A 16,187-nucleotide genomic window follows, 5' to 3' on the forward strand; every position below is an offset into this window, starting at 1 on the left:
CTGATTAATAGTTTTTGGCAAAGAAACACCCAAACGTTGATTATTCTTGTGTAAACAATATGTAAAAATGCAGCCTTGTGAAGCTGCTAAAAATACGAATGAAGCAGTGCATGACAGGATGTTACATCAGTGTTAGAGCAGCTGTTCTGACTGATGAGCTGGAAGAAATGATCCAGGATATAAAGATGCAAACACACTCAGTAAACATCCCAACTGGAATATTCTCCATGATCCGTAAGCATGCCTCAGAAAAATACACTTATTAGGGAAGTACTTTTCAGATCATTTCTATTTATTAGAAATCTGCAAGCTTCAAACATTAGCGTAAGCTGAGACGTCTGTAACATCAAAGGACAAATCTGTTTTGAAACCGCTCACAGAGCCAACACGTCTCTGTTTACATATTTACTTTCTCTGAAACCAACCAAGCCGTTCTTGTATTTTTTATCATTTGCAAGGACATTCCTCTAACTGCAGGAACTTGAGGAAAACAAAGGCTGGCGTGCAGACTCGGCAGATTCACATCCTCCAGGACATTTTGGAAAAAGAGACAACCTCAAGGTCAATGCTGGGTCACCAATAAAACGCCTCTCCCAGCACCTTTGTTAAGAGATACCTCAACACCCAAAAAGGATGGAATTACAGGAGGATTCAATTCACGTCACCTTGATCAGTGAGGAAAATTACAACATAGTTCAACATACTGCTCAGTATTTCATCTATGATTCTTGCACTTGATCCAACCTCTACATAAGAATAATCTTCATTTCAGACCAATCTCTCAACTTCCTTTCTGAGCTAAGGTCTTGGAGCTGGATTAGTAGTCAAATATTGGACTTTTATCCAAACTCTATTTGTAAAACTTCAGACTGGTTTTTGATCCAAACAGGGCACAGAAACAGACCTTCGAAAAAGCCTTCTCTTACCAGGAAACAATGGTGAACTTTCCATTTGAATCCTAACAGATCTCAAGTGCAGCTTTGACACAGGCTCAGCATGGAATTCAACTGAACCACCTCCACTCCTGGGTGTGAATCAAAGAAACTGCTCAGTGCTAGTTGGTTACAGTCATATCTTTTAGACTCTTCATTCATAACCAACTTTACCTCTGGTGTTCTGCAAGGTCCTAATTTAGGTAACATTCGATTTATCATCCATATCATCTGGCATCACAACACATCTTTGCACTGCTATGCAGATGACACGCAGACTTTTCTTGCTCCCTACAAGCATCTCTTGATGATGTCACCAAAATAGGACGGTGCAAATTTTGCTTCATCTGGACCAGTTGGAAAACAGAAAGACGGTCTTTTCCTCACCAATTAACGTCTTCGATGGCGGACTCTATTTGATACATAAACATAATCCATTTAGCCCAAAATCTCAGCATTGCACACACAACTCCTCACTTTCATTTCATCCTCACTGTGGGAGTGGGTCACCCTGAAATTTGTCAGTGAGTTTCGCTTACCATCTGCCTGGTGCTGCTCAACAAATATTTTTGGCTATAGAAAGAACACAATATTTGGAAAGCAGTTGTCGGTAAAAGTGTTAAAAAACATATAAAGATGATTTTGAAAATAACTAACATCAGATTTACTTTTAACCGAAGCGTTCATCTTCATTCACTCTTTCCCAAAATCCACATTCTCAAGTCAAAGACCCCCACAAGACACAGCCAGTGCTGGCAAACCCGCACGCGATGAGAAAGAGGCTCAGGATGACCGAGCGCAGAGCGGGCTATCCAGTGTCACATATTGGTGCATTGCAGTGGTTTGCACTCTAGACGAACAGCAGAGGGCGACATGGAGCCAACTTAAGAGCATCACTGGGAATGAAAAAAAGAAAAAGAAAAGACCAAGGAAATATGTTGTACCTTTCTTTTTTAATAAAACATTTCATTAATTTTCTGTTTTTAAACATAATTAAGGCATCATGCACAAAAAAAAAGAAAGGCAATATGCTCACCCGCTACCAAAATCAAATCTTCAAACGTTGGCTTGGTAAAACATGTTTAGAAATATGGCGTAGAAGCTGGCATGTCAGAGAATCTCAAAGCAGAACAGCAGCTGCTTTCACAGTTTTTGTAAACATGGCTTTGATCAGGGCCGAGGAGCAGACGAGGAACAGAGAAGCATGCTTCCAATTGGGAGTGTTTCCCCAACACGCATGCATTTTAAATCATATTTACACTGCACCGGGTTCTCAACAGAGAACTCTTTTCAGTTGCATTAATTAAAGTTAAGACTTTTCCAAAACAAAAACAAAAAGTTAATCGACGACAACAGACAAAGACAAATGTGATTAAATTATTTCTCGCTCAGAGGCCCCAACACATAAAACACTACAAGATTTTTTCTAAACAAGCAGTTGGTCAACAGGATGATGTCACACCCTTTGAAAACACTATTAGCTTTTAAATGTGTCAGACAGCTTGAAGGGAGCTTAAAAGAGGGTTTTAAAAAAATCTTGCAGTGTCCACTATGGCAGACCTCCTGGCGTTGCCGCTAGCTTTGGCACAGTTGCGTCCAGTTGTGCTCTTCTGTGTGGATCCGTGTGCATTATACTATATTGAAGACCATTGATAGATACTGTTCGTATGAAACCTGGATCCAGCCATCCTGGTCTGTGTCGTACCGCCTGAACACGTCAGTCAACCTCTGGAAAACAACATGAATGATGACATCAGAAAACCATAAAGATTTAAATGAGCACATTTGTTCGAATGCAACTTTCAGTTTTGCTCGTGACTGAAATAAAGTGAAAACAGAGCAGAGATTTTCGAATCCTGTGGATAGAAGACATTTCTCACCTGTAGCACAATGCAACACTGGATGAAGTCGTCGAAAGCCACCTGCCCTTTCCTCTGACGGTCAAACTTTTCTATCAATGTACAGTAGAACTGATCCGACAGACGATACCCTGGACACAAGAACAAGAGACGGAAGTAACTAAAATGCTCGGCAAATTTGAAGCTTATTCTATGTTTGTTTTCAATTGAGATAAAATTCAATTTTCTGATTGAAATCAACAATGTCCCCATGTTAGACGCCACAGTGCACTCGAGCACAACTTAAAACAACCAAACATCCCATGTGTCACTGTCAAGAGGGTCAAGGTCATGGTACTGCACTGGCCAGGTCTGACATGTGAACCACTAACCACATGAACAGCTTTTTTATTAACCGTTTCTCTTTTGGTTCTAGTATTGTGTTGGGTTTTATTTAGAAGTTATACAAATATCAAAACAGGTTTCTGTGTATTATTATTATATGTTTTCGTCATCATAATAATTACAAAACATATAATAAAAACACACCACATTGTGTGACGATTCAACAAATACACATTCTAGTCATTGCAGTAGCTCCACAAACTAAAAATCAGGAAGGACATTTTGACTGATTAATACAAGCATTGTTAAGCCACGGTTATTGTTATGTTGCAAGTTGGAAATGTTGCCAGCCGAGCAGTGACTGTGTAATAATAATGTAATAATTAGCTAAATTATACGTTTCATCAGCCGTCATGTCACTAGAGCTCAAGTCCGAATGTACACTATGAAAAGTAGGTGCATCATGAAACTTTCTCCAAGTTAGTGACACATTTGTTAAAAATCTAAATCTAAGAATGTATAGAAAACATGGAACGCATTTAACAAGACCAAAAGGATCAAAGATGAAAGAACAAATCACACAAGCAAAAGGTTAAGTCTGACCTCTAACCCCAGGAAAAGAAGAGTTGAGTTGGCGCTGAGCGGCTCCCGTCACCACAGAGATAAAAGTGCAATATCAAAGCATACTTTGCTGCTCACCGAATCCAGTCAGAGCCTGTTTGAGCTCATTCTTGTCAATGAAGCCTGAGTTGTCTCTGTCGTAGGTCCTGAAGATGTTCTGCCAGTCTGTGATGTACTTCCACACGCCGGCGAACTCGTTGAAGTTCACTCCGCCTTTGTTTTCCCGGTCGAACATGGCTACAGCGGCAGAATGTTTCAGTCAGCTTCATCACAGCAGTTGTCAATGAACAGCGACTGTTCTCTCTCACTGCACTGTTCCATCTTAAGACAAACTCATCCCCACTAATCGACCCGTCACCCTTGAGCGCTTCACTCCATGTGAACTGCCACATTTGTTTACTGGTGTAATCTCGCGGTCATCCGCATCTTGCGAATCGCGACAAGAAGCGCGCTGTGATTGATGGGATGCCTGACGCTGATGACAGCAGGAAATGCAGATAAGTTCCAAGCTTCAAACAATTGTTTATAAAACTAACTTACACATTTTTGTCACGAAGCTTGCTCCCACCTCATCCACCCGCACACCAGTGCTGTGCAGATAGCTGAACAGGGATCAAAATTCATGTGGTTCTACGTAGTTAATCAAGAGGCGAACCACATATATTTTGTTTGAATGAATGTTGAAATGTGTGCAAGTTTAGAAAACAGATACACAACTGATACAACTGTATTCCTATCTTAAATTATAATTATATATTAATTATTATATATTTATACAATTATAAGGAAAGAAGATGAACAAAACTCTCGAGATTTTACTTGGACAAAGGTAAAGATTCATTATAAAAATGTTATGTGTTGTTTTTTTAAATCAATCAGGGTCAGCTTAGTAAAACAGCCGTCGAGGAGTAGCCTCATCTCAAAGTGTTACCATGGCAACAGCTACTGCGTTCATCTCCGTTAACGTTTATTATTTTGTACAAATAGATGTTTACAACTTGTTTTTTTTCAAAACAAGTCATTGACATGGCACATCTGGAGGGAATTGGCTGTGGGCGGGGTAATGTGCTGGGGGCGTGGCTTTTCAAAATCCTAGCTAAAAGTCTGGCTCCAATCCGCACAAACACTCACAACCTTGTTGTCCCAATTATGAGTGTGCCTGTGCTAAAAATCCAACGAACGCACAAGTCATCATGGTGAGGAAGCAAACAAGGTTCCTGAGCAGACAAACAAAACCTCCTTGTTTGTAAAGAAGGAGGAGAAGTCAGCACCAGTAATTACTTACATATGATGGAGCGAACGGTCACTGGGTTAAAAGGTGTCCATGTCCCTGAGAGAAAGAAGTGAATATCAGGTGAGTGTCTTAAAATATTCCAAATGATTCACATAGATGAAAGATGATTGCTCACTTGTGAAAAACTGTAACGAAGCAACTCTGACTGAGGGCAAGTTCTAAAATATAACTTCTGTTATGTTGCCATTCAAGCAACAGAAAAGAATATTGAACACTGCTTACTACCTAATTATTAGCCTCAGCATCCACTGTTATTTTTGCAACACTTAAGTCAACAAAAACCACTCACACATATGAACAAAGGCCCACTCTACCAATAATGACAGTATAGTGTGCTTTCTCCCGGCATACAAACCTACACCATGCTAGCTGGAGCTTCAGTATCACTGTCATGAGGGCGATGCAGGATTTGCTCATCTGTTCTCATGTTAATAGCGTGCTATATTTGCAGCCTTGAGTTTGAACTCTGTGGGTATGAAACCACCCCCTCATGCCTGGGCTTCAAGATCTCCATCCACCTTCGGTCCATCAGACAAGATCATCCTGGCCTAGCCTGGATAACATCTTGCTTCTGCTTTCTGCTGCCATTGATTTAAGACTTGGCTCTCATTAGATGTGTCTATACGTCCACTGACAGGGTGGTGAGAATACATGCGCTTTCATTTATGTCTCAGGGGATGTGGATTACAAGATATTTCAGTTTTAAATTGAGATACGTTTGGTGCTCAAAGACTTGACATAGTTATCTGCAGAATATTTGTCTCTACTTTATGAACCATGTTATTTTTTTTCATCCACTGGTGTTCTTGTTTCCTTTCTTCCCCGGATTAGCTTAGCTGGCAAGATCCCGCTTCCTTTCATTTCTCCTGACAAAAGCCCACAACAAATGTTCCTCTGAAGGAGCTGTTGTTGTGAACAGAAGCAAGCTGGTGACTGTAGCGCGAATTAGGACGACAAACAAGATCTGCATCAGTGTTCTCTGAATTGGTTTGGTCTTGTGGACGTCTGTTTAGGAGCAGGGATGAAACTTTTCTCAAGGCTGTGATAGGGAGAAGATTTAGGCCAGATAGACTCGAGCCACAGAATAAATGCATCAAAAGCACGTCCTTGAGAACTCAATGAAAGTGTTGCTTATCTTTGTGCGCCCTGACAGAAATGAGGGGTAACACCGCTGCTCATCCATCATCAGGCTGCTAATGACCCACACACACCTTGCCTGTCCAGTGTGCTCAGTATGATGCAAGTGGAGTGAGATGAATGGATGCTGGAAGTGCAGTCGCGCAGACGGAGCCATTTTGAGAAATAAAGCTCGGAAAAAGTGTCAACAGAAAAAAATGTGCGCCTGGCAGTTAGCATGCTGTAAGCGAGTGACTCACCTTCTGGGAGAAATTAGTTGTAAGGGAGCAAAGCATCTGTCTGAACTCAAATAGATCCACCAGAATTTTTCTGCACTTTCACACTAAAAGTATATAGTACAAATGATATCTAGATCCCACTTGTCGTGTGCAGCATCACAAACACCAATAACGATTGAAAAAAAGAAGAGTCACTCAGTCACTATACAGAAAGTCCTATTATTGCTACCACATTACACAGTATACATATTCTAACATTATAACATATCAGTACACATATTATACATGCCTTATAGTGTCTTAAACACCATTTATATATATATATCTATCGACTTCAAGATTCTCTGCGACACACATTTTTCTCACCAGAGGGTTTGGGTTGAGATTTTTTGTGACTGTGCACCGGATGGCGGAACAGGACAATTCACTCCCTGTCTGCTGCATGCACACAGAGCTCTCTCACTGGAGAGCTCAACGGCCCATGCACAGAGAGAGAAGGGGGAGTCAGGGAGGTGCAGGAATAACATGCTGAGGAGCCCACAGTGTGTACATCCACACATAACGGCTCGGAAAGATTGCATATGTACACATGGTATGTACAAGCAAATGTTTTGATATGCATAAGAAAACAGTTTTATACCAGAATGAAAACATACAAAATGTACAAAGAGGTCCTGGCAGGACAACGATTAATGATAAAAAAAAAATTGTACAGCGGTAGGATGGGAATGTTTCAAGTTAAAAAGCTAGTGGGATTTTCAGTGATGGAAGGAAGGATAAAGCTGCAGTATAATTAAATGAATGGAGGAAGAAATGGAAATGTGACACACTTTCAAGTGCCTGATTTAACATTGATGATTTTAATCAGTGAGTGCACTTGGTGTCCAGTCGGAGTTGGTATTAATGTAAAGCTACATTTTTATTTCCTTGGTCGAGTCAAGTGCTTCATAAGGAATATCACAAAGACAAGCAACTACATTGTAACAGTTCAATGTTCGCATAACATCCGCTGAGACAGTGAGATAGTAGTTCACACAGGCTCATCTCTTTCCTGACAGGCCTCCTGTCTCATCATTTATGAGTATGTTTTTTTTTTTCATTTTCCAGCAGAGAGGCTTAAAGAAATTAAAAGTTACTTCGTTTCCATTCCACTAACGGTTAGTTGTTGGAAAAAGTGTTTCCTCCACCTCACCTCATCAAATCCCTCATTGATACACAGTACATATCGCCTGGTAAATGGTCCAGGAATATTAAATCGTGGCAGAAACATGGTCAAGTAATACTTTTAAGATGAAATAACAGTTCTTGAAAACGTGGTGTACATGGCACAATGGTCATTTGTGGTAAACTAACATTCTAAGTTAAACTAACATTCTAGAATCAATATTCACCATCTGAAAACTCCTGCATCTATTTGTTTTATCAACTGCTACAGACTGTAAAACTCATTGAGTCTTGCCCTTCAGCTGAATCTGCAGCACACTTGGTTAGCGCTCCATCAAATGTGTCAGCAGTTTCACTGGCCATTACTGCACTGGCAGACTTAAATAAATAACTCAAGTAGTAAATTAAATGGGTGTGCGCAGGACAGAGAGGGGAGGTGGTGCACGGTGGTGCAAAATCTCTTTACAGCAAGGCAACGGAAGGTTAAATGTCATATTGGCAGCCAGTGACATCGGAACACATTGGGGGACATATGGGAGATAAGGTTTGACAAAAAAAAAAAAAGTAACAACAGAACAGTGGCATGCAGGACAAATAATAATAATAACAGTAGTTATTATTATTATTAATAATAATAATGATGTTTTCAAAAGAAAACAAGGGACTGTCAGGGATACACTGATGGGTCAACTGATACCAATATCCCTAATTTTACAAGATCGGTGAGCGGCTGCTTTTTCGGAAGTCGATCCTATATACCGATCTCATCTACCACAGCCCCCTGCTGCCCATTCCAGCAAATGTAATGAGGCACCACAGGACCCAGGCTTTATTAAAGCGCAGACAGATGTGCGACAGTCCAAAACCCTGGTCAAGATCACATTCGCAGACTGTAGGAAACACACTTGTCAATGTAGAGTCACAACACAGTTGCAGAGGATCATAATGTACAAGTCGTGCAAAGCTGGAGGGACAGTCAACTCTTTCAGCACAAAAAAAAATCTCTTTGTACACCAACTCGCCAGTGCTCTACACGTGAAGCTGGTAAGGTTAAGCTACGCTAACGGGATCACGGACTGCCTGTACAAAGATGAAACTCATGGAATTCATGGTATCAAACGACCAGCCTTTTTTGGTCATTGAGGACCTAGTAATGCAGAACTACACATTTGAGCTTATGCTACAATATGCAGAACCAGAGGTACTTGTTAGACACATTTTCAGCCTGAAAGCAACTCAGGGCACTCTGTTTGAGTTGCTTTGCTGTTAGTTTGTTGTCCAAATGGTTATTTAATTTATTGCCTCACTTACTGTATTTATAAAAGCATAGTACCGTTACAGTCACAGACATTGTTTTTCAAATAAACAAGTCTCAAACTCTGTAACCATGTGTCCTGTGAGTTATTTAAAAAAAACAGTAGCAGCAACAAAAGGTTTCAGCAAGTCAGGATCTTCAAAAATCAGTGATCTGCTTGAAAACTGCGATCGCTGCATTCCTCGGTGCAATCTACACCAAATGGGCCTTCAACTAGGACTTGGGAGGTGGCTATCCATATTTAGCCTGGAGAAGCATATAGTGAATCCAGGCCACATATGTAGCATTGAAATGGAATCCTGATCCTCATCCCAACCACGCTTTTTGAACCACAGGAAATGCAGTGGGAGGGGAAACCTTTGATACAATCAAGAAGTGTTGGGGGTCAACATGCAGTGTGTCAACAGTAGATGCAAAAGTCCACTGGACAACCGTCAATATGTTACACCTTAGGAGTGAGAATGTGTTGCAACATGAGAAGTCTCCCATGATATTGAAACATTTGTCAGTGAGAAAACACAGAGCTCATCTGATCAATTGTTTTTTTTCTGATTTCAAAACAATTGAAGAAACATTTTATAGCAGTATTTATACCTTTGAAGTCTTTAAACGATGCAAGCACCCTGTCTTTATCTGCTGCGTACAAATACTGAAGTGGCTGGCCTAAAAAAATTGAATTAATCAATACACACACTAAGACACAAACTAATCAGTATTCTGAGCTTGGACCATTGCGCAGTCGGATAACAGCTTCTCCCACAACTGCTGCTTCTCCTGGCTCTGACACAGTCAAGTGTCCAGAAAAATGTGAGCGGGAGAGAGCGAGAACTGTCGGGTGTTTGAAGCAGTGCCAGAGCAACACAGCCTTAATCAACTTGAAGCGGAACTCATTGTATTTTAATGAAAAGACAAAGCCATACGCCCCATTGATCACGGCCATGTTTCAGCAGAGCTGTCTCACTGACAGCCAGGTCAGGGAATCATGATTGTGCTTTATGTGAGCATCAAAACAGCTTGTTACACTGCCAACTATTTTCACAGCAAGTATTGCCTGCCATCCGTTGGACAGAAGGGACAACCGTTATCATTAATTCAACACCACTCTACAAACTGCCTTACAGCATCTCAAGTACACTGTACATTCTAAGGCCTGAGATGTAACAAAACCTTCATGCTTGATGCTCCTGAGAAACCTCAGACAGACAGCAGTACTCCTTGCAAAACCAGTGCCTACAATCCTCTGGTCCAATCTTCTTATCTTTTTCAACTGGAAACAATTCCCTATGGACTGGCTATCCATGTTTCAAAACTATACACCTCCAATCCTATGGGGTTGTAGCATTAAAAATATTTTTTCCACATTCATAAAAACTGTGCAACAAAAGAACAAAGTACACAAAACGTCAATTAATTTATCGATAGAGCCATGTACTTGATCTAGTAAAGCACCTAAGTACTAGGGATGTCCCAATAACAATATTAGCGTTGGTGCTAGCACCGACACTGGCCCATTTTACAATACTTGTGACAGTACCTGATACCTTATGCTGTGTCCCTGAAGGTTTTTACAGGACTGTCAACTGTCACGCAAATGACGGAGGTCGCAGGCTCTCATGCCACACTCGCCCTTCCTCTTCAAATATACTCCCCATCATGTGGCACCGTGGCAGAACTCTTTTTTTATATTTTTACGGAGCTCCACATGGCGATAAGGATTGTTCAGGTAGGAAATCAGGTTGCTATGGTATCATGAATTACTTGTATCGGTATTCGGTATCGGCAAGTACTCAATTGTCAGTCCGTGCACTCGGTCAGCAAAAAATTGGTATTGAACATTCCTACTTAGGGTCATTACTTATGACGGCCAAGGACTTTATTTTTTAAATCAGCCCCAGTCCACTTAATCCACTTCAGACATATCTTTCAACATTTCCCAGACAGATGCCCTAGAAACCCTCCAAAAGTAGGTGACTAGGTGATGCCAAACTACTGTAAATGTTTGAAAACTTGACATTTGAATGAGGACAAATTGCTCCGCACTGAGTCTAGTTGGGATTCTGAATCCTTTTTTTCTTTTTTTGATCCTTTTCTGATCACAAAATAAAGAGAAAAACCGTTGAGAATGACCTGCTCATGAAGAACTTTAATTCAAGTTCAGCTGCTAGGACGTTTTAAAAATGAAATACGCACCCTTCATAAATCATTGATCATGAAGTAATATGACCAAATCAGTCTAAGTCTACAAAAAAAGGAGATTAACAATGAGGCGAACAAAGGTTGAGGCTGAATGTGTAGAAATGTAGAACAAGGGAAAAAGGGCGAGGCACTGACCAGTCTGACCAACATACCGTTTGATAAGGCCTGCTGAAGCTCTGAGTCTGAGATCACTCCACTCCGGTCCTTGTCCACTCTGGGGAGAAGAGCACAGATTAGATAACGCCTGCATTCACCACTTTACACACCTCAGCACACAATCGCGAAAGGCATCGGCGATCGCCAGCTGAAACACTATCTGCCTGGTCGCGTGTTAGAGTTTCAACAACCTATTGAAGGTTGAATGAATGGGCACAGCGGTCCGGTACCATCAAGATCAGGCCAGGAAAGCACTGTTGTCACTACATTTGTTGATCTTGACACTGCAGGGAGATAATTCAAGTTGGCAAGGAATGACTCGAGAAGCCGCTATATACGATGATATGGCAGAAATCACACACTCTCTTCTCAGCAAATTAACAAAATAATTTACGAATTTCTTTCCCACTGAGCCTAGATTCAGGACAGACATCTGCATACTGGATAAAAAAGCTCAAAATAGCTGCCAGAAAGCCGAAGCCTGAATTCTTCTATGACGCTTCATTAGTGTTAGGAAAGAGGTTTCTTGTTTTAAGCCACAGTTTCCAGCCGTCTGTTGTCAGTGAATTTTTCCAACATCATGAAAACACCAATAAAACCATTAAGCAAAAGGTGAAAGGTTAAACAAATTGTTCTGATGCCTCAATTAAAAACGTTTCATTTAATTTCAAACCTCTACTTTTAGCAAAAAATGCAGATGGAAGAAGAGAAAACAGTTTTTTTTATCAGCTGATGTCATTGTTAACTTTTAGAAAATCTTCCATTTTAAGCTGTTCCACGGTCAAGGAACAAAAATGACTCAGTAATTCCTTAGCAACCAACCTCAGTCAACATGTCCACGTCAGCCTGACAAAACAAATAGAATCTGAATTCCAGGACAGAAGAGAAGGGAGTGGAAGAGAGGAAATCCCCAATGAAAAAAACTACATCCAAACCAGACCTTGTGGGGTGAGTTTCCACAGTCGGGAGTGACGTAGCAACAAGCAAAGCTATATCTGCTGTCTATTGGCTCTGCTGTACATCTGTGTGTACCTTTGGTTTTATATCCACAGCTTAGAAATGAAAAGCAAACATTGGTAGGCCGCTTCGTCGACTGTGAGGGGAAAAAAAGCAGCTTTTTACACCTCTCAGTGAAGGCGCACTTTGTCGCAACCGGGTGGTTGATGCATGATCTGCGGGAGCACAACCTTGACTAAACACTGATAGCTTATACCAAAAAAATGTAAGAGAAGCTGGTCCTACAACCTGTTCTCTGGAATGTCTTTATCCCACACAGTAAGCCTCAGGTTAAGTTACATCACCACTTTTTTCAAGAACTCTCTCTCTTGGCTTTGAGCAAGAAACTGAACCATCTGTCTTCTCCATCTTAGTGCCGTTATTCTTTTGTATTTGAAACAGCACAAGAACAGAGGACCGTTACTGCGGTTCTGGTGCTCAGATTTTCCTGCTTGCCTCAATGTTTCCTAAGGATGGATTGAAGCTTGTTGGACAAAGCATGCCCTAGTTTCCGCATAAACGGTGAAAGTGAAAGGCCATGTTGGACTACAAAAGAGCACATACGGAACAATCATAAAACAGTGTCAAGAAAATAAGTGACACTCAAGTATATGACGCCCTAAAGTAACACAGCAAGCATCAAAGATAGGATAAAAATTTATAGCTGTTTTTGAACTGCAATTTCTGGGGTCTCCAACAGCTTTATAAACATCAGAGGAGCTGATGATAGTGCAGTAAAATACTGCATACTGTTCACTTCATTCAGTGTCTTAATTTTCACAAGTGGACATGACATCTTGCAATTCAAGAAGTACGATCAAGTTACCTGTGACGTTCCTGTACCGTTCACTGGGAGTACACATGCACACAAATGCAAACCACGGCTCAACAATAATGGCCATTATTGTGCTTTTTTTTCTTCAGGTTCTTCTAAAAACATACCTTCGAAAACACTATAACAATCACAACATATTCAATTATTTTCTTTAGAAATTTGGAACTGATCTTATTTTCCACTCCATGAGCACCAATCCATGAAGGATTTGTTCATCCCAAAAATGTTCTTCATAGCCATTAAAATCTCTTTTCTAATTAACCTCACCCTTTATATAAATGAAATTACTTTAATAATTCAAAGCGGTGTAATGAAGATTCGAACTCCTACAAAGCTCAGTTTAACAGGGCAGTCAATATCCCCAAGAACAGACAAGCTGGCCCAGTCATGATTCATGAAATGTAAAGTAGGTTACAATGTGTGGCTTCACACTGAAAAAGCAATGAGTGTCGTTGAGTCACAAACTAGTAGGTGTGTCTATATTCGTGACACAGAGCTTCGCCGCTTCAAATAAGCTCCGCTGACTCTGATCACATGACCCAGGGAATTCCAGCACTGCTGTAGCACATTTTCCCAGAGAAGCAGGATTGTCCATGGACACCGAGGGCAGTGTTTGTAATGACCCAGCATGCATTTCATGACCTTACACAAACATGACAGTTGTGAGATGTCATCAGTTTAAGGGATGTTGCACCACACATAAATTATTTATAAAGAGAGTGCATCTTTTTCATGGCAATGGAAGTTATAGGCACGAGAGAAACCCTCTGCAGTATTACATAACTATAGGTCGGTATTACTACTTTCACATCTGCTGGCACACTTCTGCAGCAGGGCCAAACTCAATCACTGGCAACAGCCTGCACTTTTAAATCAAAATGTTGAGTATATTTTAATAGAAATCGTGAAAAAACATAACACTCTACTTGTTTAAAAAAAAAAACAATCTGCATGTTGTAAACTTCTCAATTCAATCAACATAAACATAAGATATATACAGTAGCTGGCTTCAAATACAACTGATGATATACCTGCACTCGCAGAAGTTTGGAACATTCTGATTATGAGGCATCGCTGAAAAAATGGGAACATTGCCAGAAATCGGTGGCATCATCCTTGGAAATACCAGTTAATGTGTCTCAGGTGACTCCTGACTCTGAGATGCCAGTAGTCGCCCATCTTGTTTGCTGGGTTAAGAGGTATTTTTACCATGATGTCAGTGGTTACAGCTGCACACCTGAGTGAAACGTGCAAAACAATAGTAAGATGAGATATATTTTCAAATATCTGCATCTCATTGATATTTAGAGCACCAACTGTTGACTTACTGATATAGATATTTTCACTTTGACAGAAGACACTTGTGTCACTCCCACTCCACATGAAACAATAGAAATGCTTTGCTATTATTATTTTGGACTGTCAAAGGGCTTTGGAAATTGAAGATAACACATTTTTAATTTGAGATTGATCAATAGAGTAGAGGGAATACGTAAAGTGACTTCAATGGGTGGCATCTTCTCAGTCATCCATGGCGGTGCCTATGGCTTCTGGCATCTTGACTGGCATCTCTGTATGTTCCACTGATTCCTAGCATCTTTGGAACTGCTTGAGAAGTAATAAGCTACTTGTTGGTTAAATTGAGGCCCAGTACTAGCTCACTAGTGTCAGTGGCAAATATGAGGACGAAGTGTCCGCTAATGTCTGTTGGTTAAAAAAGATACTGAAGAGGAAGAAGCCAACCCATTACACTGTATGTTTGTAGAACATACAGTAATATGTTGACCGGAGTGAATCCATTCAGAGACTCCACAGACGGTCAACGTTGGGCAAGGTCCAACCAAAATGTTTAGTTCTGATTCACCGTTGTGACTGAATGGTCTACTAACGTGACTGGCAGTGACGTGGAACCACGATTTACGGGAAGGTCTCGCACCTCACCGAAAAGAGTCCGTTTTGAACTGACTCGGTCGAAGGACTGAGTCTGAGCACTTTATGAGACGTTAAATTCGCCGTTGTAGATCTGCCAGTGAGTCACAACGGTCTCCTCTTGGTGCTTCAAAACGAAAGCAGCTTCCAATGACAGCCCGGAAAACAAACATTTCTCACTCACCTCTGGAAGATATTCCACAGAAAACCCTGGTCAGGCGGCGCGTTGATATGCGGCGGGGCTCTGTACGGGCTGTGATAAGCCATTTTAAAGGGAATAGTTTGTTCAAATGTGTCGCGAATGGGCAGCTACTACTTCTTCTTCTTCCTGCTGTGCTTGCTTCAATCCGACTCCTCCACCCCAGTCCGTGCTCACCGAGAGCTGCCTCGCGCGCAGGGGCGTGGCCAATCGTTCAGCACTTCCCAGAGGGAGGTGACGTCACATTTTCCTCTTGTCAAGTAAAAATAGAATCTGCTATGAATTGGTGACTAATTACTCCGTTTTCCAAAACAATAATATGGAAAGAAACAGTCATGTCGTGCGTATGTCATTTTACCGATGATTAGAAAAAAGAAAACATTTTAAACAAACGGTTCACAAGCGACAGACAAACACAATAAAAACAACCAAATGAATGATGTTATTTTATGTGTATGATTCTGAAGTAGTGTGTTATGATAGAATATGTGCTTTTGTTTTATGTTTTAACAAAACGTTTTAGTCAAATTCTAACTCGACCTTTAGTCAAAACATACTGTTCTCCTGAGGAGTTTGTTCTACATAATAATAGGGAGTGTCTTTTCGGAAAATCTTAATTTCAGTCACACCCACTAAAATAAAGGTACGCTCAATGACGTTGCAAAATACAAAACAAAACAAAGTTAAAAATTGTACTTCGTATAACATTGTGGTTAAAATATGTTTCACACATTGGACTGGCTCAGATAACTGGGTGTATTTTGTTTTTAATATTTATTTTTAAAATGGACATAAAAAAAAGGGTTGCAATGTTGACCCTGATTTTTGTTTCCATTTATGAATCCATTTAAGTTATAATATCAGAATTATATTGGGGTTAGGGTCAATGGTTTGTTAAGGTTTAGATCAGAACTTTGATCCTGCCCAAGTCAAATTGCTGAAAACATATCTCTAAAGTCCATCGTAATAAAGAAAATAATTATGACTGTTTCAAGTATATCAGCTAATAAAA

At 40.5% G+C, this 16,187-nt stretch overlaps 1 protein-coding gene across 2 annotated transcripts; it reads right to left on the bottom strand.

Annotated features, from left to right (window-relative positions):
- Positions 1 to 436: 436 nt before the first annotated feature.
- Positions 437 to 15,355, bottom strand: pdcd6 (programmed cell death 6). Of its 2 annotated transcripts, none has more exons than XM_053860681.1 (6): positions 15,161 to 15,355; positions 11,213 to 11,274; positions 5,022 to 5,066; positions 3,803 to 3,973; positions 2,813 to 2,922; positions 437 to 2,660 (listed from the first exon to the last, which is right to left on the bottom strand). In XM_053860681.1, exons 1-6 carry the CDS (start codon positions 15,241 to 15,243, stop codon positions 2,562 to 2,564), a joined length of 570 nt encoding a protein of 189 aa, XP_053716656.1. In that variant the 5' UTR covers positions 15,244 to 15,355; the 3' UTR covers positions 437 to 2,561. The 2 variants fall into 2 exon arrangements, with proteins under 2 accessions (XP_053716656.1, XP_053716657.1); XM_053860682.1 differs by having other exon boundaries at positions 443 to 2,660; positions 3,815 to 3,973.
- Positions 15,356 to 16,187: the final 832 nt, after the last annotated feature.

This window comes from Synchiropus splendidus, chromosome 3 (genome assembly GCF_027744825.2).
Source record: "Synchiropus splendidus isolate RoL2022-P1 chromosome 3, RoL_Sspl_1.0, whole genome shotgun sequence".
NCBI lineage: Eukaryota > Metazoa > Chordata > Actinopteri > Syngnathiformes > Callionymidae > Synchiropus > Synchiropus splendidus.